This window comes from Hibiscus syriacus, unplaced genomic scaffold (genome assembly GCF_006381635.1).
Source record: "Hibiscus syriacus cultivar Baekdansim isolate YM2019G1 unplaced genomic scaffold, ASM638163v2 tig00001825_pilon, whole genome shotgun sequence".
NCBI lineage: Eukaryota > Viridiplantae > Streptophyta > Magnoliopsida > Malvales > Malvaceae > Hibiscus > Hibiscus syriacus.
In genome coordinates, this window is record NW_024061893.1 from 440,914 (window position 1) to 465,337 (window position 24,424).

The 24,424-nt window shown below is 36.0% G+C and overlaps 4 protein-coding genes across 5 annotated transcripts; 1 reads left to right on the forward strand and 3 right to left on the reverse strand.

The window, feature by feature from the left end:
- Window positions 1-226: 226 nt before the first annotated feature.
- On the reverse strand, window positions 227-3,493 carry LOC120136383 (two-component response regulator ARR12-like). The gene is made up of 7 exons (XM_039152428.1): window positions 3,281-3,493; window positions 2,735-2,887; window positions 2,031-2,423; window positions 1,794-1,870; window positions 684-1,710; window positions 529-580; window positions 227-389 (listed from the first exon to the last, which is right to left on the reverse strand). Exons 1-7 carry the CDS (start codon window positions 3,408-3,410, stop codon window positions 227-229), a joined length of 1,995 nt encoding a protein of 664 aa, XP_039008359.1. The 5' UTR covers window positions 3,411-3,493.
- A 7,594-nt stretch (window positions 3,494-11,087) lies between these two features.
- Window positions 11,088-12,149, forward strand: LOC120135150 (zinc finger protein 3-like). Its single transcript, XM_039151483.1, has one exon. It carries the CDS (start codon window positions 11,227-11,229, stop codon window positions 12,004-12,006), a length of 780 nt encoding a protein of 259 aa, XP_039007414.1. The 5' UTR covers window positions 11,088-11,226; the 3' UTR covers window positions 12,007-12,149.
- Window positions 12,150-13,628: 1,479 nt separating this feature from the next.
- On the reverse strand, window positions 13,629-14,654 carry LOC120135158 (uncharacterized protein At2g39795, mitochondrial-like). The gene is made up of 3 exons (XM_039151489.1): window positions 14,346-14,654; window positions 13,945-14,273; window positions 13,629-13,865 (listed from the first exon to the last, which is right to left on the reverse strand). Exons 1-3 carry the CDS (start codon window positions 14,562-14,564, stop codon window positions 13,682-13,684), a joined length of 732 nt encoding a protein of 243 aa, XP_039007420.1. The 5' UTR covers window positions 14,565-14,654; the 3' UTR covers window positions 13,629-13,681.
- A 5,096-nt stretch (window positions 14,655-19,750) lies between these two features.
- Window positions 19,751-21,095, reverse strand: LOC120135623. 2 transcript variants are annotated; one of them, XM_039151878.1, is made up of 2 exons: window positions 20,153-21,095; window positions 19,751-20,122 (listed from the first exon to the last, which is right to left on the reverse strand). In XM_039151878.1, exons 1-2 carry the CDS (start codon window positions 21,027-21,029, stop codon window positions 19,887-19,889), a joined length of 1,113 nt encoding a protein of 370 aa, XP_039007809.1. In that variant the 5' UTR covers window positions 21,030-21,095; the 3' UTR covers window positions 19,751-19,886. The 2 variants fall into 2 exon arrangements, with proteins under 2 accessions (XP_039007809.1, XP_039007805.1); XM_039151874.1 differs by having other exon boundaries at window positions 19,751-21,095.
- Window positions 21,096-24,424: the final 3,329 nt, after the last annotated feature.

Here is a 24,424-nt window from a genome sequence, read left to right on the forward strand (position 1 = left end):
AATGATATTTCGAGACCAAGATATTTCAAATGCTATTGTTTACGTAAGAAATAATGTTGCTCAAGCACATTTTCCCGTTTTCATTTTGGAGACCTAAGCGATGGACGAGCCTTTCCTGGGGAAGTTGAACTTGTGAACCAAAGCAAGAAAAAATGAGCTCATAAGATATTATAAGGCGTTAAAAAAAACTGCAAAAGTTGCAAGGAACGGACAAGAAAAGAACAGATTAGTTATCAGTTACATGAGGCAAAACTATCAAGAAGAGTAGTTCTTGCATTGCAGATCCTTCGATTGCTGCAAGTGGATACATTCTCATCTTAGATGCAAGTCCCGAGAGAATGAGCATTGCATCCAAAATCAATGTCTGCTGGTTCCCCTTCATCTTGGCCCTGCATCGAAACAAAGATATTACTCACCGTCATAAATTTATACATTAATGGTAAATCATATATGCAGCTTTAACGCAGATATATTGTTATCGGTGACAAATATCCAACAGCAACTAACAAGAGGTTTATTTAAACAGACAAAGCTAGTAACCCACCGAGTTCTTCAGACTCATCAAGTTTCTTTCTAAAACCTAAATTATAAAAAAATGAGAATTTACCAGGAAACTATGAATATATAATTCAAACATCGGCTAAAGAAAATAGATACAATTCTTACCCGTTTCATCATTGCACTTGCCAGATCTTCCAATGAACCAACATTATCAGAAACGTAACTCCCCAGTGGCCTAGGTTGGACTATGAGGTATTCTTCCTTTTCCGTATCTGATGGCTCCAAATTATCAAGAATGTAACTTCCCTGTGTCATAGGTTGGACCATTAGATACCCTTCCTTTTCAATAACTGATGGCTCCATAGATATGTTTTCACATTTATTATAATTGATGGGTAAGGGGTCAACAAAGTTCGATGGTTCAACAGATTCAAGACCAATGTTTCTGTTGAAAATTGGGTTATTTTGATCCAAACATTGGCCCATGTTTCTGATTATTTGCCCTGAATTACAGGGGATTGCGGATGTGTGGCCTTGTATATCTGCTTTTGAATCCTGTAATTGATTAGAAGCAGGAGCTATGGAAGTGAAGTCAGATAAAATACTCCCATTTTGGAATCCCATTGCAGAAACACTGCCTCTCAAATTACTAGCATGCGAAGATGCCAGCTGAGAGTTTCCTTCCAAATTTAAAGGGCTGCTTGTAACGCCAAATTGTGTATTATCATAGCATCTTGAATCCACTAGACTGCCAGAAACAGGAAAAACGGTAGTATCATCAAAAGATTGCAGCTGTCCAACTCGGCTAATGACCCTGTTATTTTGTAGTTCATCCAGTTCTAATGTCATTGGCCTCCCTTGGAGAATGTTAGCGTTATGGTTTCCAGGAATTAGATAAGATTGCAACTTGCTCTGATTGTTACTGGTATTGCCCAAGTTATGTACAGGACTTACCTGAACCACTTGAGGAGAAGAATGTCCAGGAATACCTAGTCCAGCAGTGTTGAATCTTCCAAACACCCCACTTGGAGGGAAAGATCTGAAGGCTGCATTGTGAACCTGATCAGGTCCAGCCAACGTATGGAAATTCCCAACTCCATTCAGAGACCCCATCCGGAAAAAGGTAGAATCTACACCGCCCAAGGCTGCCACCATATTGGCTTGCTGGTTTGTCACACAGCTGATTCTTTTCAGGTAAAGCCTGAATTTCTGCAACCACAAAAAAAATATAGTTAGCTTCCTGCTAAGTTTTTGAACATTGCAACTACGGCAATTAAGTTAAGAAATAGTGCCTGGAGATGGCTGGCAACATTTTCTCTGGTAAGATTTTCAGCATTCATCAATTCTAGTATCTTTTTAGGTACAGCCTCTGCATTAAAAAGCTTCATACATTAGTAGATTCCTAAGTATTTAAACAATAAGGGTTACAACACATTAAAACCGAGGCATAGACATGGGAGTCAACAAAACAACAGTAATAATAGTTATGCCAAATATGTAGCCAAAACTGAGAAAAGCTTTGAACATACTGTCAATGCCCAATTGATTAACTGCTGCAACAAATTTGCGATGCAACTCCACTGACCAAACAACACGAGGTTTCTTTTGGAACGATGATTCCTCGTTATCATGCCCACTTTCATCACACTCCTCATCCCCATCTTCGTTCTGGTCCTTCCTCTTTTTGTTTAGCTTCCCAGTCTGATCAACATTTCCTGTCCCTGCAGCATCACCGCCGTCAATATGAGGCTTGTCTATGCTGCCAGAATTAGACCGGACTTTTCTATCAAGTTTCTTCCTCCTGATCACATGTTGCCATATATTTTGCAGCTCCTCGATTCGAACAGGTTTTAATAAATAATCACAAGCCCCATGTGTAATTCCTTTCATGACAAGCTTGGTATCACCATTTGCTGACAACACTGAAAGCATTTTATAATATCATTAGTTAAAATAGAGATTCAAGTGTTCCAACAACTGTAACATAAACTGGAACAAAACAAGTTCATGAATTATCAGAACTGTAATGGACTTTGAATTAGCGAAATTAATGGAAAGTGATCCAAAATCCAAAATTCCTGAATTTGTTTTCCAAATTTTGTAGGGGATAACCAAAACAATGGAATGTATTAAGAAAATCCTCCAAAACATGGAATTTCTAATGACAAAAATGCGTAAAGAATGTAAAAGAAGACGAAAAAGCAAAAAGCTAATAGTATTATTACTAGCTTACTTATGACGGGCAGGTCCATCTCAAGCCCCACAAGCTCGAGTAACTTAAAACCATCCATGTCGGGCATATGGACATCACTGATAACCAAATCAAACCCGTTCTTGTTTTCTCTCAACAATTTCAATGCTGTGATAGCGTGACTTGTTGTGGTAACTGCAAATAAAAAATTTCACAATAAATGAACCATCTTTCTTTAACATTTTCAGTGATTTAAACTGAATCAATATTTGAATAATAGCACAATAGAAAGATTGAACCAGGATTCGTAGAAAAAAGAAAACAGAATCGAAGAACATGAAGTCACCAAATGAAGAACAAAACCGCATTTAAACAGTGAAAACCATTTGCAAAATCGAAGACAACCAGAAAGTTTATTTTTCTAGATTTTCACTAAAGCAAAAGCGATGAATTAAGTCCCAAAGTTCACTGGGACTTCACCTTAATGGAACGAACCAACGACAACATATAAAACAACTGCGAATACTCGACAGGAAAAATCACACAACCTTGATCCCATTTCTATAAACGCAAATAAAAAAAACGAACCCTTGTACTGGCATCTACGAAGCAGGGTCTGTAGTAGTAAAAGGCAAGTTGGGTCATCGTCAACTGCCAAAACTCGCATGCCAACAGGAAACTGATCCTTGGTGTCACTGATAACTCGCTCTACTATCATCTTCTACGGTTCGTTGTTCTTTTGGGAAACATTAACACATAGAAATCCCAGAAACTAAGAAGTACAGAAAGAACTGAGACAGATAAACGGGGGAACAAGTTTAGATTGTCATTAACGGCTTAATTTAGAAGGAAAGGAAGTATTTAAGGAACATGATTAGTAAGTCCATAATGTGGGAAAAGATCGTCATTAACTCTGTTTTAATATATTATGGAATCTAAGCTAAGTAAGGTGATTGACATATGAAAGTTCATTTGTTATGGAAATTGATTTAATTACTTTGAATGACCAATCAAGTAGGAGATTTAGGGGAAATATTCGAAAAATTTCTGATTCTGTTTTAATTTCATATTCTTTTGCAACTTTTAATTAAATGAAAAATCCATATTTATTAATTAATTATAATACTATGGCCATTTAAACTTTCGCTTAATACATGGAGAGTAACTTCCCTATTATGGAAAATAACCCATGATTCTGCAATGTAAGATTTGACCCCCCAAAAAAAACCCTAAAACGCCGATATGTTTATTTTATTTTATATTAGAGTGAGTGAGTGAGAGGTTTTAATTATATATAATATATTAAATGTTATGATTTAATTTAAAATTTTAACGGTGAAGCTCGCCTGATAGAGAATACAAGTTCTTTACAGTGCGATGCAAGTAATATAAATTATTGATATTGTTTAATATTTTAGATTTATGTATTATAAATATTATAGATATAAGTATTTAATCTTAATTGATCGAAAATTATTATTGAATATATATTATTTTATATTAATAAAAAAATTTGTATAATTTTCGTATATCTTTTAAAAATTATTATATGATAATTTAATTTATTCTTCGTATGGTAATTCTCCAGGAGGCAAGTATATTTGAAAATACAGATGGTTTTTTCTTTAATTTTTATAATAAAAGAGAAACAAGAAGTTGCAATATTCAAGAGAGTTTCAGTCGGACAGGAGAGCATGCTTTTGTTTAAAAAAGTCATTATAAGGCTGCTATTTTTTCAACCTTTTTCCGATTAATCCCTATTTTATCATTCTCTTATTCTTCTCACTTTTGTTTGCCTTCAAAATTGTCTACTTTTGAGGACTTAAACTCGTTTCATTTTAGGCATAAACCCATGGTTTCCTGGAAAGTGGTCGTGATAAGTGAAATTTTAAACTTGAAGGATGAAGACAAATTGAATAAATGTACAAGGGCTATCTTTCTTATTTTTGTCATTAAAAGGACAAAAATATAAAATGAGATATAATTCAATACTTTTTTCTATTTGTTTGATTAATCAATGAGTTCAAAATCGATAAGATAATGAATGATCAAACAATTAAATTAAGATCTAGAATTAATAGTAATACATACCACGAAAGCTTTGTAACAAACAATGAACACGCCCCTTGATGAAACAGAAGAACATGCCCATTTTTTTAGTTTCTATTTTGGTTAATTGCACTTACCTCGTCTTCCAACCATCTCTTTATTTCTCCAATAATCAAGGATAGACCGAAAAAGATAGATGGAAGTAGTCGTCCCCTTAAAAATTTAAAATTATTATATACTTTAGATTTTTCTTTAAATATATTTACTGTTGAAAAATATGTTTTCACTCTTTGAAACTTTATAAATTTATCATCTCTTAAAATTTAAAAGTTCATCTGTCAAATATTATATCCGTCTCAATATAATAACTCTTAAACATTTTACCCATTTTTGTCTCTTGAAATTTATTGTGTGATTAAAAAAATTACTAGATGCAATTTTTTTAAAAATCATCAACTTAACATTATAGGTAGTGGGTTGAAGGAATATTTAGTGATTATTGACGATGGCAATTCATTTTCTTTTAGGTGAAGAATAGTAAGAAATTAATGATAGTTGAGAAATATTTGAGAAGATGATCGTGTGAGTCGAAGAGAAAAAAAGCAAGGCTTCTTGCCAGTACTCTCCACTAAGAAACAAAGGTACATAGAAGGTTGTAAATCAACATTTAATGAATCTTTATTATTTTAAACTTAGGTAATTTCTCTCTCTAAATGTTTGATCATAGTCATTTTCTATCTCTACCATCGTGATTTTTTACGTTATGTCACGTGGCCACGATAAATAAAGATACCTAAATTTATAATAGACGATTTTAAATCATAATTTAATGTTTTATATATTTTATTAGATAATATGAAAGTTGTCAATCAGTATCTCATTAATTATTGGTTTTTGTGTCCAGAAAATATAAGTAACAAAACATTTTAAATTAAAGAGACAGTTATAAAAATAAATATATTGATATGATAAAATCCATCCACATTATAGAAGGGTCGTAAACAAACCAAAAGATAAATACGACGACATTGTTTATAACTATAAAGCACCCTTATTTCTCAATCTCATATCAAATAATATATATTTAAACGGCTTCCCATTTTGCTCTACTTTCACTGGGGAAAAGTATATAAAATAGTACATATTAGAGACCAGAGGGTAGTATATTTAACTTACATGTGTTTTTTTAACTTACATTATAACTGTTCGAACCAAAGAAAAACCACCTTGAACTATTGGTTTAATTTTGATTTCTTTGGACCAAAAGGCTTTTTGGGTTGGTATGACAACCATAACCAACAGCCGCAAAGACATTCCTAGTGAAGTAAACCGAACCTTCGACTTAATGGGCCGAAAATCATCGTACCCATTCCAGGAGTCCAGAAGGATGAAACCCTTAAGCCACCAATGAGTTGGGGTAACTTTTGTTGGTCTAATGGGGTAATGCTAAAAGGTTGGAAAAGTTTGACAAATGTTGCAAATCGTGAAGAAAGGAGTTGTAGATTTCAGGGTAGGCATGATTTGAGATTGGAGAGCAAAAGAGAATCTTGATTTTGACCTTTGAATCTAAAGGGGGCATGATGGGAGTATGGAAATGCCGACATTCTATGTTGTATTGCTGTTGGAGTTTGGAGGGTTGTGTTTGTAGTGTGTTCGAAGTGGTTGAACTAAATTCATTGGAGGAAGTGGTCAAGCAGAAGCAGCCAAATCCCAAAAAAAAAGTGAAGGAGCCGAACAATGTTTTGTGCCTGAAAAGAAGACACAGAGAAAGGCACCACAGCAACGTGGGTGTTTGAGATTTCAATCAATCACAACACTTCAAAGGATAAGATAAAGCCACAACCTAACTTTATTATTCATGTTTTTTTTTTCCTTTTTAAATGGATCCAATCGTCCTCTTGAAAAAGACCAAGAACCAACTCAATTCAACGTTTTGTTTTTGTACTCTTTTACCCGGGGGGAAAAAAGGAGCAAATTCAAACCCAAAGATACTGAACATGTTCCTTTTAGTTTCAAATACATAGTTTCTCCATCATAACATATAATAGAAATAATAAATTGTAAAGCTTGAATAGTGATGATGTTATTCGTAAACACCTTGCCTAGAAGGACGATCTCAATCAATGAAGGAAATAAGGAAGATTTCGGACTACGATTAAAGAATTATTTTGTTAAATTTTATGATACATGTTTCTTGCATATTTAATATATGTGTATGATTCTGATTTGCGGTTTTCGGTGATTTTTCAATAGTTTGATATCAGATTGTGGTATGTTTGTCGATTCACTATGATCTATTTGTATCTATCTTTTGTTCGGATTTTTTAGATGATTTTTAACTTTTTTTCTGATATGATCTCAAGTTATTATTTCACATGTCAATGATTATAGAAATATGTCATAATTAGGTATGTAATTTACATTTATGATTGTAAACATTCATTAAATTTTAGATATTTCTTATTTTTTTAAGAAAAATTAACGATTTCTATTTGCATAAAAAAAACAATATAGCATAATCTGACTATATCATATAAGCTTTTTTTCACTATCTATATCACTTCAAAACATAACTTTAAACCTATTATCTTCTCAAAATTATCAGACAATCATTTGATCTTCTATAAAAACTTCATAAAAGATACTATTAACACTTGATTTGTCGACAACTATCATCATAAATAAATGTATTTGTAAATGAAATTGAGTTAAATTTTATGATTAAACATAATTCCATATTCTTATTTTGATATCCCTTCCGCACATATATGTGTATGAGAAAAGAGTACAGAGAGTGTGAGAAAGGGGCCATGAATGGCACTGTGAACATGAAAAAGAGATGAGCAGCAAGTAAGAAAGTATAACCTTGTATATTGATTGTGAAAAGAATTATGTATGGAATACAAACTTCTGTTGTTTATATACAACTTATAATGTCTAATATAAGCCTAACAAACTTCACAACTGTTACTAACAACCCTAACTGCCACTAACAGCTTCAAGAAGCTCCTAACTACTTTACTAACAACACCATGCAAGCTAAGCATTCATACGCAGTGCATACACAGTACGAGCACCATTATTGCTGACTCAATATGCTAACATTCCCTCTACTTCTTCTTCTTATGCTCTTTTGAACTTGAACATCCATGAAATCCAATATTCTCTTTAAAATGCACTTCTTGATGAAAAGACGAACACTTGAAATGAAAGTGCGCTACATCCTTCCGTTCGACTCGAATCGGAAGTGCCAATGCTTCCTTCCGTTCGACTTGAATCGGAAGTGCCGATGCTTCATTCCGTTCGACTTGAATCGGAAGTGCCGATGCTTACTTCCGTTCGACTTGAATCGGAAGTGCTGATGCCTCCTTCCGTTCCTCTTGAATCGGAAGTGCCGATGCCTCCTTTCGTTCGACTTGAATCAGAAGTGCCGATGCCTCATTCCATTCGACTTGAATCAGAAGTGCCGATGCCTCCTTCCGTTCGACTTGAATCGGAAGTGCCGATGCTTCCTTCTGTTCGACTTGAATCGGACGTGTAGATGAAATCACAAACGTCTCAGCTATAGAATTCAATACAAGTTCATGTTGATGACACCCCAATTTTGAAACTAAGGCATGAACCCACTACAATATCCTTAGTCGTCCAATGAAGAAACATGCATGTAAACTGCTCATAATTGTCACCTCGTTGGGTGCAACCCCATCTTCTTGCATCTTAAAGAAAGCAGAAGCGCTTCATGCATGGATCCACGTAGCACAGAACCTGAAATAATAGAAGTCCAAGAAACAACATCTCGGGAGCTTAATCTTTCAAGAAGCCGAGAAATGGTATTCCATATGGCTAATGACGATGTGAGACCCGTCAAATGGGGTAAGACGTCCATGCTCACAGTGGTTAAAATCCAAGAAGCTAACAGTTTGTCCTGTTGCCGAAAGAGCACAAACGCTGAATTTTCAAGACGTTGGCCATCAATAACAAATTCTCCTGGAACATCAACAGTGTTGGAGATATACCGAAGTAGACCATAAGCATCATCAATCACCAGAGTAACCTGGTGTTTCCATTAAAGATACGTATGCTCAGTGAGCTTAACAATGTCTTGTTTAGGAATCTGTTGAACACCAATGGAATCCACACCAACCATTGCAACCAAGCCAAGAAAAGAAACCAAGAAAAAACACCAAAACGCTCCCAAGAAAAACCCCAAAAAATAAAGAAACCAGAACGAATGAGAGATAGGAAACAAGAAATCATACAAACCAAGAAAACAACCATCAAGAGCCAAGAAAACAACGAAGGAAACTTCGAAGCGATTGAAGAACCCGATCAAAGAACAAAATGGAAACAACGGAAGAAAGATGACGTAAGGATCTTTGGCGAATGATACCATGTGAGAAAGGGGCCATGAATGGCACTGTGAACATGAAAAAGAGATGAGCAGCAAGTAAGAAAGTATAACACTTGTATATTGATTGTGAAAAGAAGTATGTATGGAATACAAACTTCTGTTGTTTATATACAACTTATAATGTATAATATAAGCCTAACAAACTTCACAACTGATACTAACAACCCTAACTGCCACTAACAGCTTCAAGAAGCCCCTAACTACTTTACTAACAACACCATGCAAGCTAAGCATTCATATGCAGTGCATACACAGTACGAGCACCATTGTTGCTGACTCAATTTGCTAACAGAGAGGAAGAGATCAAATTAAGTTTAATTTTATGATGAATTTAGGTGAATTTATGAAGCAGAAAAAAAGTCATATTGTCCTACTTAAAATTAGGATATTATATATTCGATGTGGAAGTGATGTTTTTTAAATTGTAGATTTAGAAAGCCAAACTAGGGATGGCAATGGGTCGGGTCGGGTCGGGTTTTTGGGCCACCCGACCCGACCCGAGAAGAAAGGGTTCTCCACCCGTGACCCGACCCGACAAAATTAATGTTTCACCCGACCCGACCCGACCCGAATATATGACTTAGAAACCCGACCCAACCCGACCCGAAATAATAATAAAAAAATTTAATTCAATGAAAACAGTGACTTAATTGAAAAAAAATTATATATGGAGGGATATTATTGTAATTATCCCTAAATATATAAGATAAAATTATATATATTTTTCGGGTCGGGTTGGGTCAGATTTTTTTTACCCTAAACCCGACCCGACCCGAACAGTGCATTTTAAAAAAACCCGACCCGACCCGAACCCGAATTTTTTTTAAAAAAAATCCGACCCGATCGGGTCGAGTCGAGTCGGAACCCGTCGGATTCGGGTTGAGTTGCCATCCCTAAGCCAAACAAATAAATCTCAAAAAGAGATACGGTTGAATTTATTTATTATACAATTAGTTGCCCATAAAATCATGTGGGTTGTTTGTGGGGTTAAGGTTGGATGACATTTAGTTGCTTAAAATAACACTTGCTTGTAATAATAATTATATATGTAAAAGCTTATTAAAGTTATGCTTATCTCAAGACTTAATTCATCCATTGGGGGTTTGTTCATGTTAAACCAATAATTATATAAACAAAATAAGATGGCACTATCATAATTCCTATGGCATGAGGGCTACCCACGTCAGCCTCCCCATTTCTTTGTCGGTCATTTTGTCCAAATACGACAGCTTAAGTTTTATAATCACACATTAAACAGGAATTATACAACTTAAAACATACTTTTTTTTCTTTTACGATTCATAAACTGGATAATCCAAGTTATGTCCTTAAACCGAGCCCATTATTAAAGGGGATCCCAATCACTCTTCCCCACCAATGCCTCAATTAGCGTTCAATCAAATCACCACAAGAATTTTCTATATGGGGACTTTTAGTGTTTGTGCCTTTTATTCGATAATAATAGCAACAGAGCATGGAAAGAGTGGGGCAAATTATCCAATAAATGCGTAGAAGTGCACGTTCAAAGTAACTGGCTGGGGACATGGTGCCTCTGCTTGATACACTTCGAGTACGATCGTCAGAGAGAGGCTGGTGGGACACTTTTGAACTGAACATTAATATATATATTAGCACGGATATCATATACGTCGTAATTTTAATAAATACGATACGTCCGGCAAATACCTCAAGCATTTTGATAAAGGAAGTCGAGCATGAACCTGAAAAAAAGTGTATCCCTCGGGTGTAGCAATCATGATCACTGATTACCAATAGAAAGTAGTCAAAAAGGGAATAATGTAGTGCTGAGATTAAAGAAGGAACTAAATTGTTTCTGAGGATATAAACAAGTAACATTTTGGAGTTCCAATTAAAGCTAGCTTTTCATGTGAGTGACAAAAGCAAAGCAACCTACCAATGTTTCTTCTTAAAAGGAAAAATGTTGGTTTATATAGCATTATTTGCACATAAAAAGCATTTGGTTGCCTTCAACAAAAAGGCATAGTTTTTATACTACCAACAAAATATATTTCATCGTCTACCCAACATAGCTGAGTGTGTGCCAAAGACTCCTATGGAATCTCTTGGGAAAGGACATAGTCTTTCTGAGAGTACTGTCTCATGCATAGAAGCCTGTCCAGGTTCAAATGAAGTGATCAAAGATGGAGATCAAGAGGCGAAACCCAGTCTCCAGTTAGATCTAAAGCTAACTACAAGTGATTGTGATGATCGTGGGCTCAATAAAGAACTCAATCTAATCGATTCCTTGAACGCAGCAGAAACATCCCAGCCTACGGATGGTGAGCAACGAGTTTTCTCGTGCGCCTATTGCCAAAGGAAATTTTACAGTTCACAAGCTCTTGGAGGGCACCAAAACGCCCATAAAAGGGAGAGGACTTTGGTGAAAAGAGGGCAAAGGATGGGAGCTCATGTAGCAGCCTCAGCCGCCGCTTATTTTCACCCTTATTTTCACCACAACCACTATCCTAGCTTGGCATCTCTTCCCCTACACGGCACATATAATAGATCTTTGGGAATTCAGGTGCATTCAATGATCCATAAACCTTCTCATATTTCTGCATCAGCTGGGTCTGGAAATGTGTATGGACACCATAGTAGGTCTAGGCCTCCTATAGACCAACAATCGGAAGTAAGGAAGTCGTCGATGGAGAATTCCCATGCAATTACAGCAGGATCCACGAGTCGAGCTAGTGTCAGTAGGTTCAACGTCATGAGGACGGCGATGGGTTCTCCAGATGATGAAGTGATTAGCAAATGTTGGTGGTCAGGTGGAGGTAGTCTCAAGACAAAGCAGGAAGAGATACAAACGGTTGACCTATCCCTCAAGCTCTAAATTGAGTAATGTTTTTAAGAACATATATAACTATACATATTTGTTTATGGCTGAGAGTTTTCTTTACTCTAAATTTCTTTGGTAGCAATTGTCATGTATATTTGGGTGGTAGAGAAGTTTTGCACTTTGGCTTTTACTTGGAACTGTTGATCCTTTTACTCCAAATCCTCGTTTCTTCGAGCTGTTTCTCAAATACCTGGAAACTGGCATGCTTGTAGTATGTGTTCTTCGGAGAGAATTTTGCCAATTAAAGAACTTCCAGGATTTCCCCAGACCTCTTTTAAATTGACAGAATAAAACCAGAAAAACAACTTAAAAATTATTGGAGGAATGATTCCAACAATCTATTAGTTTCACTTAATTATAAAATATATAAGATTACACGAAACCTGCTATAATTACATTGAATTTTGAATATCTGGTCAAATTTAGACTTGTCATTAGTTGTTTTTAGGAGAGCAGGTATAATTTTGGGGTTTATGGAGGAGGATGTACTGTGTCACTTTTACCAGCTAATCCCTCAATCTAAGAAAGATCTGCTTTTAAGGTGATAAAATGCCGTAAACCAATCACATTTAATATATGTTTTTCCTTCTTTCCTTATCGGATAGACTGATTTTGTGTTGCTTTGTGGTCGAAGCAAGCTAACCTGGCCGCGCAGTTTTTATTACACGGAGAAATTTGAATTTATCCACAAATGATTTTTATTGGTCGGGTAGAAACTAGGCTTTATGATAGTCGAGAGCAAATCAGACAAACCTCGAAACAGACACTGTGGCCCATTGTAGAACATGGGGTCAGCTTTCACAAAATTAAATACTGATATGTAAAAAAAATAACCAAGTCCCAAATGGTTCATCCGAATCCCATTTGATATGAAAAATAGAACAAAGACCCTAATGGTTCATCCAAATCCGACAGTGGGAGTTTGACCCTCACACTTGCAGATGAAGGGAGTAACCCTCTCAGTTTATCCTCCTGTGTACGAATCAAAAGAATACACAGAGCACATGTGTACTAAGAAAAGCAAAGAATGAGCAATTAATTATTTCTTACACCAAGGCACCTAAAGTGGAATAACACTAAACTAGGTTGTACTATCAAAGCCATGCAACACCAAATGAAATTTAAGGAAATTGCAGCACCTTATAATTAATGGTACTAAAATAGGCTATGGTTACTCATGCACAAGCCTTCAACATCAACTAACTCTTGCATATATGAAGTAAAAGCCTCTCCAGGGTGAAGGTTTGCTGTATTCAGCAAGTACGAATTACTTTCCGATATAATGCTTTGATATGCATATTACATGCGTTAGAAGCCACGCTTGCAGATATCATTCATTACTTAAGGAATGCTACAAGGAAATGAAATTACAATTACTTTTCAAGGATTGCTCAAGCACTGAAAAGATGTTGAGACCCTAAAATTTAGTTTAGAACATGTTGAAGCTCTAAAAAAGAATCTATTCAAATATATAAAATCCTCGTACACTTATTTTTACTGGCACCACTAAGGTTCTGCACAACGAGATTACGATTACGTTCACATTACTGCAGCTTAGATAGAAAAGATTTAAAACTAATAAGCCAATTCCACACAGAGTGGTAGAGGATCCTAAATAAAAATCTTATGAACCTTGCATAGGAACATATACGAAGCAGATATCGGAACTTCATAAACAAACCTCATTCCATTCCTTGCCCTGCATAATGGATTTCACATTTCCCAACCATTGTATGAGTTCAATCCTATCCTTATTCATCATATACTCGTGCAAAAAGCGACAAAGTTCATTATTTACCCCCCTTGCTTCCAGGTAATCACGAAGTGTCTTCTGAAGTTTCCCATTCATTTTTCTGAAGAAAAATAACAAAACTTAGTTTGCCGATCAACATTAAAAAGAAAAAGTGTACTAAAAGAAATAGCAAGATATACCTGAAATCAGGTCCCATGTATGGATTAATAACAATCTTATCACGATTTAGCAAATGAACTTTCTGGATTTCTAAATGATCGGGCCAGGCCGAGCACAAAAATTCCATTTCAGGATAACCTTGACCTTTGGAAATATCAACAAGCAAGCTAATGTGAAGAACCACATTCTCTCCGGTGCTATCTTCTCCGGGCTTAGGAACAAGAGCACAGCCGTCAAACATAGTTGTTTCTATTTTGATATCTTCATTGTCTCCATGTCTTGCCCTCATTGTCATCCACTTCTCTCCCGGTCGGTCATGGACCGTGAATGAATTGAAACTCCGAGCAGGCTACACAAATTGTGAAGAAACAAATCAAATTAAAATCCGGGCGCAAAAGTTTTGATAGGTACAATTAGTTACCTGATGGGGAGGAGCGTAGTCGTGCTGATACTCGATCTCGTTGCATAGGATTCTGATGATGTTGGCTGTGAAAGGCGATATGTGGGCTTTGCAGGTTGCGTAGGTTTTGAATTGGAGTAGTGAAGCTGATGATGGGATTCGTGATTGGGTGCCGTCAGTTAGGGTTTTGGAAGCAGCAGAGATGAATGTTCTTTGAGCTGTTCTAATGAAGCGAGCCATTTTTATTTGTACTGTTGGACTGTGTTGCTGATTGGAGTTCTCTTGATCTATGAATTCGGGTTTTAGGATCAGGGTTTAAACTTCAAACGAATCAGGGTTTTAGGATCATTTTTTTTCCTAACAATATCTTTTACCGATCCAGCCCGTTTTGTTTTCTTCATTCAATAATCCAACATAAGCCCACTGAAAGCGGAATTAAAGTGACCGGCCCATGTTTCTGCAATCAACCGAGGATGATGTCCTTTTAAGGTTTTATTTTATTATTATTTTCAATCACTCATTTTCAAATAATTTTCCAATTTGGAATATATTCTCCAAATTATTTTCCAACCTTTATAATAACATCCGATATTATTTTCTCTGTCTTACTAAATTTGTCTCTTTTAAAATTTAAAATTATCTAATTCAAAATGTCCTATTAAAAAAATAATAATAACATTTAAAATTTTCCTTTTATCCTTTATAGTATTTTCCAATCAAAACAAATTTATCAATTATCTTTTTAAGATAATTTTATCATTTCATTCATTTTATATAACTTGACATGTGATCAAATTAATTTATTAAAACTATATAATAAGTCAATAATAAACAAAAATAATGAGACGAGTATGATATATTTGGCCTTTTTACCGAAATATCACATCACACTTATACGTAATAATTACTTGTCAAACATCATTTCCTAAAATATTATCAATCTAACACCCTTTCTGACACGGTAGCAATAAATCACGGATCGTCATTCGCGCCTTTGCAGGATTCTGATACGTACAAAAGGCGCATATCATGATCCACACTTTCCATTATGCACGTTTAATTATTGGTACTCTATTATTATCGAAAACTCTGCTTTTAAACGCTCCCTCTCCCCTATAAATAACAACACCTCTGAATGCAAACTTAACCACACCAAAATTACTTGCTTATTCTCATTTCTATTAATTCATTCTATCAAGCTAAGTAGATTTTGTTATTGTTTTTATAAAGTACAATTATTTTTGATTATATTATATTTATTTTTATTTAATTATTTGAATAAATTTTATTGTACTAGTTATTTTATATTATTTTTTTACGGTTGTAAAATTGGAAAGCGGAATCATACCTCGAGATATTTTGATGATACGGTAACAATATGAAATTGTGTTATTTAAATTATTGTGAATTTTTTTAAAAAAATTGGATTAGTTTATATTTTAATTCATATACTATTTATTTAATTAGACGTATTTCAGATATAATACTCTCGATCTTTCAAAGTCTCAAAATGATGATTATTTCAGATATGGTTTATCATGATGGAGAAATTTGGGAAGATAAAACCGGTGTCGTCTTCGCATCAAATCATTCTATTAGAATATCCTTTAAGAGAAACATCACTCTTGAGAAGTTGATCTCTAAAATTTCAATGAAGGTTCATGTTGGAAGTACTAGAAGATTGTTCTCACTATGGGCTCACTCAACAAGCTGATCAAGTTGACATCCCAACTCAAGTAATGTGTAATGATTTTAACTCGTTAATGGTAAATCCATATCATGATGTCATCCTATCAAGTTCAATGGGGAGACATTCATCAACAATTTCTTACGATCTGTATCGAGGTGGATCCACAAACAATCTATATGGAAACATCGCTTCCAATTCAAGGGGAAGGCATTCATATGCCAATTTCTTTGACCTGAATATGGAGATGCCCTCAATGCAACAATTTGTGTAAACCTATTTGACACGATGTCTTCAAGTTCCAGGGGGAGGCATTCAACTACGAACTTCTTTGACCTCAATGTCGAGATGCCTTCAAGTTCAAGGAGAATACATTCAACTACCAGCTTGTTCGACGTAAATGTTGGCATTGTGGGAAACCCTCATCTCTACCAGAAGAACCTCTTCGTGAGCCATGTGCGGATGGTGCTAAGACTGGACTATTCGTTTAGTCAGAATCATCGCAGTTTAACATGGACTCCGATGATGATGATGTAGATGAAGTTCCCACAAATACGATACACACCGAACCTCCAACACACATGTATGAAGTTGACTATGGTGCAATGTACGAACCAGAATTTGCATATATGCCTAATGTTGGTGACTACATATTTAACTCATCAGTCAATGATAGTGAGTTATATAAAGGAACATAGTTTCCATCCAAAGAAGATGCGATGATGCCAATTAAGAATTACAATATTCGTAATTCTGTTCAGTTTATAATCGACCGACCGTTCCACCACCAGAAAGTATGTCCGCCACTGCGTTCAACGTGATAACAGATGCAACTGGATGGTTTTTGTATTGAAAATGAAACGAAAAAAATATATGTGAACTAACAGTAGACAACAGTCCTTACACATGTTGTGCTAAAGGGACCAACCAGGATCATCCCAACTTTTACTCCGACATTTTCTGTCAAGTCATCATGTCCATGGTCAAAGCAAGCTCCCATATAGCTATTGCGGTGCTAATTTCAACTATACAATCGCAAAATGGGTATCTCTAACTTAACGTTATGAATGAATGAATCTAATATACAACATTTCTCTTAATTTAATAAATAGTTTACAAATTAAAATATAAACTAATACTACAAATTAATTAAATAAAACATTCACAATAATTAAAATAACAACACAATTTAAAATTGTTATCGTATCGGTAAAATACCTCGAGATATGATTCTCATCTAAACGTAGCAACCTGCCTTTCATTTTATAATTGCAAAAATTAATAAAAAAACCAATACAATAAATTTTAATAAAATAATAAAATTATTATGTAATTCTAATATAATAGAAAAATATTTGACATTCGTAATATAAAGATTGATAATAGGAACAATGAGAGAATATGAGATTTGAGTGCGGTATGAATGTTGTGTTGGGTGTGGTATTTATAGAGAAAGGGAGAGACAAGTGATAATTAATGTGGGAGACAAACAATTGAAGAAATAAAGGAAAGACGCGGATTATGATTCGCACCTTTCATACGTGTCAGAACCCGCGAAGAAGTGAATGACAATCCGTACTTTATTGCCTTCGTGTCTAAAAGAATACTAGATCAATAATATTTAGAGAAAATATGTCTCACAAATAATTATTACGAGTAATGATGATATTTCTTAAAAATGCCCATATATTTTCCTCTCCTCTCATAGGTTGGTTGCGTTTTAGAACCGATATTTTCTGACAAGTAATAAACAATTGTGGGCTTCAGTAAATCACAGAAAACAAAAAGAATCATAATTTCCGACAACTAAATGGTTCCACGTTTCAAAGTGTGTGTCATAGGAAGAGATTCATTGATAGATGAACATTGGAAACGAAAGCCATAAATAATAAAATGCTTCATTTTAAGACGACTTCAATTCTTTGTTTGACTAGTTTTTAAGATGCCATGTTGTTAAGTACCCAAGTACGTTGTATCTTTCTGTGTTGGGAGTGAATTTTCTAATATCATTGATATTTGTTTCCGACTTCCAACTAACGTAATATGGTTCGGTTGGTACATGTGGATATCGTTCAACTTGCACTCGGTTGCCCCAGGGTATCAATGATGCAGGTTGCAGCTGATTTGATGGCTATGGGTATCCAAATTGCACGTGGACAGTTGGCTATCGATTAAAATACAATTTACTTCACCTCTAATGGTCGATCTAAAAAAGTTTGTTCATATAGAAATAGCATTGAATTCACCTTATAGTTTTTTTATTCAAACATTAAAAAAATATGATTATGAAATATAAAAATTATCACAAATAATGTTAGGTTACTTGGATCAAACGCCATTCAACAATGGGTGAAACAGTTTGGTTTAGATGCAAATTCAGAAAGTTCAAATTTGTCATAGTAATATAGATTTAAGCGTGATTCTTACATTTTTAATAACCAAATGGGGTATTTGTCAAATGATTGGACCTAACTTTCAGGTGGTTCATCAATCACCAAAAGCCAAACCCAAGCTTGCAAGAAAAGAGAGGATAGTCTTTTCCATGTATTGTTTGATTCCGTTTGCTACTTTAAGCAGCAAATGATTATATTTTTTAAATTGCAACAAAAGGATATAAGTGGATGCCAGTAAAGTCCATCTACCGCGTGACCCCTTCACAATTGTAGCATAAGTTGGCAAACTGCTTTGCTTGCAGCCTTTTCTTTTTAATCCCCCAAAACAAGCACGCAGGTCCATGGTTTTCCAACCTTAACCTGCGGGCTCACTCTGACACTCCCCGCAACCAATTTTACTGTTCGATGGTCCCAAATACATTAACTTTTACTGTAAGGAACAGTTTAATTTTTTGGGATCATAATAGAAGCTTTTAATACACTTTATGGGGTGGAGTTGGAAATTTGAAGCCACCCCGTCATGTTATTTATAGAAAGTCTTGAAAGAAAGAAGAAAGGCTACGGTGAAACTGTAGGCAATTTGGAACTCTACTTATGCCTAATTCCGAGTCTCGACCAGGAAAGTTGAGCAGTGTCATCTCATCAAACATAGTCTTTGGTTCAATTAAAAAGAACAGTTTTTTAAATGAAAATTTATGGAAACTAATGTTCGAGACAGATTGGGTTTCCAGTTTACACAAACAAAGGCAGCACAGAGAAAATGGAAACAGTCATTTTGTCAGACAGACAAGCCCTACACAATTTGGCCACTTCCAACCACCTTCGTGTGCCGTTCGATGTAGTACGCTATTGTTCTGTTCCTCAATCAAAGTTTTAATATTACGGATCGACGAAGTAACTTTCAGTTTCAGAGATCCAAGACACGGTCAAATCACATAATTGAGGGTTGCTTGCTTGCTTGGCAGGCTGGCAGGTTACATAGGGTCCAAACCTTGGTGATAAGTTTTTACACGCATCCCCAAGGAAGCTCATTTAAAACGAACGAGATCCACATCTCACTTGCAACGTCTCTAATGTTGGAAACATGGAAATCTCCATCTAAAAGCACTATTCCAACCAGCAAAAAGACTTGGCATGCAGCAATGAAAACGAAGAACAAAATGGTGTGCATGAAATAACAAAATAAAGAAACAATTGCTTCTCACTAAATCTGTATCAAATTTACTACCGCAAATTTACAAAGAAACAATTATAATGATTTCAATATAGAACCACGTAAAACAGCCATCTCTTTGAGAACACAGGGGAAAGGATTGGATCTATGTATAAATCTCTCCCTCTCTTCATAATTTCGTTCTCCTAATGTATCATTCTTATTGTACTATGTTCAAGAACAAATGGGGTTAGTGAGAAATCGAATAGCGACATTATCAACGAAGGATTAGAGGACTATAGGAGATTATCAAGGACAATGGAAAATCTTCATTTTTTCCAGGCATAAACAAGCAAAGAGAAGCCAGTAGGAGCACTTAACTCACTCTCCTCCACGCTTGCCCACTCCATTACGGAAGAGTTGCCTCCTGATGAAGCAGAAGATATCGAAAGCGAAGAAGATGATGAACTTCTAGCGGTTCTCAACAAGCTTTTCCTCATCTTTTTCCACTCGATTCCATTGACGCCAAAATTACATGAGCTTTGCTGCCACAAAACGGCCCCATTCTTCTCGTTGAAAGGACCGACTATTTCTTCGGCTCCATCCTGTTGGTAATCTCCTTCAATAATGTCAGAGCCTTCGTTCTCAAACTTGAACATGAAAACTGCATGCCCATTGTTCAAATCATTATCAAACAACCAGTTATACACGTCCCAAGAGACCTGTATTGAGACGCCATCTACTTCAATACGTTCATTGCCTCTAAATTTCCACTTAAGTCGCTTCACTTGCAATACCCTTTTGTTATCAACACTAAAACACAGCTTCCCATCCTCGTCCGCCTTAAATTCAATAGAAATTCCCCTACTTTTGCCTCCAAATCTAGCTTTTGTGTTGTACACTTTTTTGCCGAGCACGCGTTCTCTTCTCAAAACAAGAGCTTGGCTTTCCCTAGGCTTTTGAGCTCTAGTTCTGGCATAAGCCTCTTTGGCAGAATCGCCAACAAGAAGCGTCATTTCTCCATCAACAACAACAGCAATATAGAATCCGGAGTAGGGTTCAGGTCCGGATCCGAACTTGGCCCTGGAAAGGTCCCAGAATACTTGAACATTAGGAACCGTGGCGCTGCTCAGTTTCTTATATCCATGTTTCTTCCAAAAAATAAAAGGCTTAATATGCAGATGAAAATGGAGGGTGGAGAACGAAATGGAGGCAGGGAGAAGGAGCGGAGAAGAGGGAGAGTAGCTAGAGGAAGGGTGGAGATGGAGGTGAGAGTGGCCAAGGAAAGTCCGTGACCAGGCGAGGGAAAAAAGGCCGAGATTTGTGTTGTAGAGACTCGTAGCAAGATCTGTTTTACCTGAGAGTTGTGGCGGCGGCGGTGGAGGAGGTGCTATGAAGTTGATCTCGGCGGTGGAGCAGGGTCGGAAACAAGAAGGGAACGAGGGGGAGTGGTGGTGGGATTGAAGAGTCATCCTTTGTCGGCTGGAGATTTGTGAGAAATGACGTTTCAAGGGTTTTCTAATGGTGGCTGTATATCAGCAGGGCCTTATAAGGATGGGGTTTTCAAGGAGTTGAGAGTTGGGACTTGAAGACTTTCCTACCTGAAAATTTCATTAGACTTATTTTTTTTAATTAGGTAGACTAAACATTATTATTTTCTGAACTATATACTAATTTAATCCCTTGCCTAAACAATGGCATACAGAAACATATTAATCATTTTATGGTGAAGAATAGCAAGTAATTAACAAATAATATTGACTAATTAAATATTAATGCTTCTTGAGGTTTGACCAAGGTCAAATCAGATTTTATTATTTTAAACACTACATTTAATCATATTTTATAACTAAATAAACGTGTTTGGTAGGGAATAAGAAATATGCAAATTTTGGGTTCTAATAAATAATAGTAATGCACAACATATTCCAAATTTTTATATCAGTTTGGTGAACTTGTATAAATGCGAAGCTTGTTGTGACAAATTACTTCCACCTTTTCTCAACAAATATGGTTCAACTTCATTCAACCTGTTTCCTCTGCAAAACAAACTCCATTCATTTTTTTTTTTTTGGAATTAAAGCCTGTGAAAATCCGGTAGCCATTATAATGTAATCCAACTTCAAACATAAATTTCTTTAAAACTATACTCAATTGGGCGTAGGGGTCGTGTAAGATTTTGCCAGCAAATGGCATCAATTCGGGGGTCCAAAGAAACAATTGGAAAAAGGCAGAAATAGTACTAAAGTTTTGACGATGGAATCTAGGTTTAATTATGTACGTAATTGGACCAATTCTCATTTAAGTTGGGAACACATGTGCTGTTAAGCAAGCATGATGCCCGTAGTGGAAACCAAAATGACTTGAAAGAAACATCCCAAACTGTTTGATTTAAGCACTTTGCTGCTGAGACGACGATAGCTTGACTCGGACGGCTCTTTCGTTCAAGATGTACAACATTTTTGGAGTGAAGTAGAGTCATCGAAAATGGTGGAATTGATGAAATCACGTCCCGAAAGCTAACAAGCAGCCATGTCCTAGCCGGTTCATCGTATTTGTTTATTTCCAACCATGAATGGATAACTCTCGCAACGAAGCTGGCATTGTCTACTCGGTCCTTTCTTTGCTTTTAATTCGGACAGCTAATACATCGATGTACTTGCAGTTTCGTCGGACCATTTTATCTTTCTTGGTATCCTTACCCTCACCAAAATACAATCATCCACGGCCTAATTGGCTGGAGTTGGTGAAGTTTCCTGGAAAATGTTTCAAGTTACAAACTATAATAATTCAAAAATGTCGAGGAGTAGAAGCAACATGGAAGTACGTTACATAGTTGTTAATTGAGAAGTCAATAGGTCAAAAGTGTGTCTTGAAAAATAGTTTACATTAGACTGCGTCATAAAACTCAGGCTGATTCCAAGGATTAATTAAAACTCAGACTAAACCCGTGTGCAGATTCGACTTGTACCGTATGGATCATGAAAACATTTGAAGATTGATCTTTACAAGACTTAGTTGTCAAAGTAAACTATCAAGAAAAGAAGAGAGAAAGTTGACCCGTTGTACCACAAGACTCAAAAATGGCTTTTACTGAGCTTAACCAACACGCGGTTTTAACATTGCAGTGATCAAAGTTGAACTCTTTTGAATCCGTTTCTGCCCCACCCCATAAGCAAATTAGTTGCACCGGAAAGACAGACCAAAGATAAAAAAGGTCCCTTTTGAAGTTTGTTTACTACTGCACTTCTTTTGCATTGTTTATTAGAGTAGCAGGCAGCTTGTTGGAAAAAGACACTCAAATTTAATTATTAACATCAAACATAATTAAAAACTGTTGATAAATCGGGCAAAGTAAACGAAAGAATACAAGAATTTTAACGAGGTTCGGCAATGTACTTACGTCCTCGGTGCCTAGGCGGCGCTAGAATTTTTTTTTTTTTTAATTCTCATAGGTTTAGGTTACATCTCTATTTATAATAGAAAACCCTGGTACATAATTACAAAATTAACTCTGTACCGTACCGCGGGGGCTGCGCCCCCGCACCCTCAACCCACATAATCGTAACCCCCTCTACGAGACTTTCTTTGTAAAGCTTTATCGGTATATTTATGAGTCATACCTTACAAATCTCCACCTTGACGAATATCCTGCCCCTTAGGAAACATTCAATGTGGGTTGGGTTACCTTACTTCTTTAACAACTTGAAACATTCAACAAGTCCAAGCAATGCTTGAACTTGTTTGTCGTAACTAGCTTGGTGAACATATCAGCGACATTCTCATCAGTGTGTACCTTCTGAAACAAAATCTCTTCAGATGCAACCAACTCTCTAATCTTGTGAAAACGTACATCAATGTGTTTAGTTCTAGCACGATATACCTGATTCTTAGCTAAGTGAATAGCACTTTGATTGTCGCAAAGCAGCTGAACTCCACCTTGCTGAACACCAAACTCCTTCACTAAACCAGTGAGCCATAAAGCTTCTTTTGCAGCTTCAGCCGCTGCCATGTACTCAGCTTCAGTTGTAGATAGTGCCACTACAGATTGAACAGTAGACTTCCAAAAAATAGGTCCTCCACCAAGAGTAAAACACATACCCTGTCGTAGATCTTCTATTATCCAAGTCACCTGCATAGTCTGAATCCACATATCCTACAACCAAAGGATTATCTCGTTGACTACCAAAAATAATTCCATGTCCCACAGTACCCTTTAAGTATCGAAAGATCCACTTGACTGCTTCCCAATGTTGCTTACCAGGTTTAGACATGTACTTACAAACTTGACTAACAGCATGAGCTAAATCAAGACGAGTACATACATTTGCATACATCAAGCAGCCAACAGCATTAGAATACGGAACCTTTGCCATATCTTCAGCTTCCTTATCTGTCTTAGGGCACTGTTCTGATGAGAGCTTAAAGTGGTTCGCCAATGGAGTACTAACTGGTTTTGCGCTGCTCATCGCAAACCTTTCTAGCATTTTTTCAACATAACCCCGTTGAGATAGCCACAGTCTCCTTGAGTCTCTGTCCCTGCAAATTTCCATTCCAAGAATTTTCTTTGCAGCACCTAAATCTTTCATATCAAATTCCTGACTAAATAATGTTTTCAAACCGATAACATCATCCATGTTCTTCGCAGCAATCAACATATCATAAACATACAGTAATAGAAAAATAAAAGAACCATCATCAAGGCTCTTAACATAGACACAACAATCATACTCACATCGGTTGTAGCCAATCTTGATCATATAGGAGTCAAACCGTTTATACCACTGTCTCGGAGACTGTTTCAACCCGTACAAAGATTTCTTCAATCTGCAAACTAAATGCTCGTTTCCAGGTTGAGTGAAACCTT

Bases quoted from the DNA above. Each gene is read 5' to 3' on its own strand.
- LOC120136383 (XM_039152428.1), bottom strand. From the start codon at position 3,410: ATGATAGTAGAGCGAGTTATCAGTGACACCAAGGATCAGTTTCCTGTT. The intron at 581-683 runs GTGCAATGATGA...TTTATAATTTAG, and splicing joins TTCATTGGAAGATCTGGCAA to GTTTTAGAAAGAAACTTGAT. The intron at 390-528 runs GTCTGTTTAAAT...GTTTCGATGCAG, and splicing joins CTCGGTGGGTTACTAGCTTT to GGCCAAGATGAAGGGGAACC.
- LOC120135150 (XM_039151483.1), top strand. From the start codon at position 11,227: ATGGAATCTCTTGGGAAAGGACATAGTCTTTCTGAGAGTACTGTCTCA.
- LOC120135158 (XM_039151489.1), bottom strand. From the start codon at position 14,564: ATGGCTCGCTTCATTAGAACAGCTCAAAGAACATTCATCTCTGCTGCT. The intron at 14,274-14,345 runs GTAACTAATTGT...CAATTTGTGTAG, and splicing joins ACTACGCTCCTCCCCATCAG to CCTGCTCGGAGTTTCAATTC. The intron at 13,866-13,944 runs GTATATCTTGCT...ATTTTTCTTCAG, and splicing joins TACATGGGACCTGATTTCAG to AAAAATGAATGGGAAACTTC.
- LOC120135623 (XM_039151874.1), bottom strand. From the start codon at position 21,029: ATGACTCTTCAATCCCACCACCACTCCCCCTCGTTCCCTTCTTGTTTC.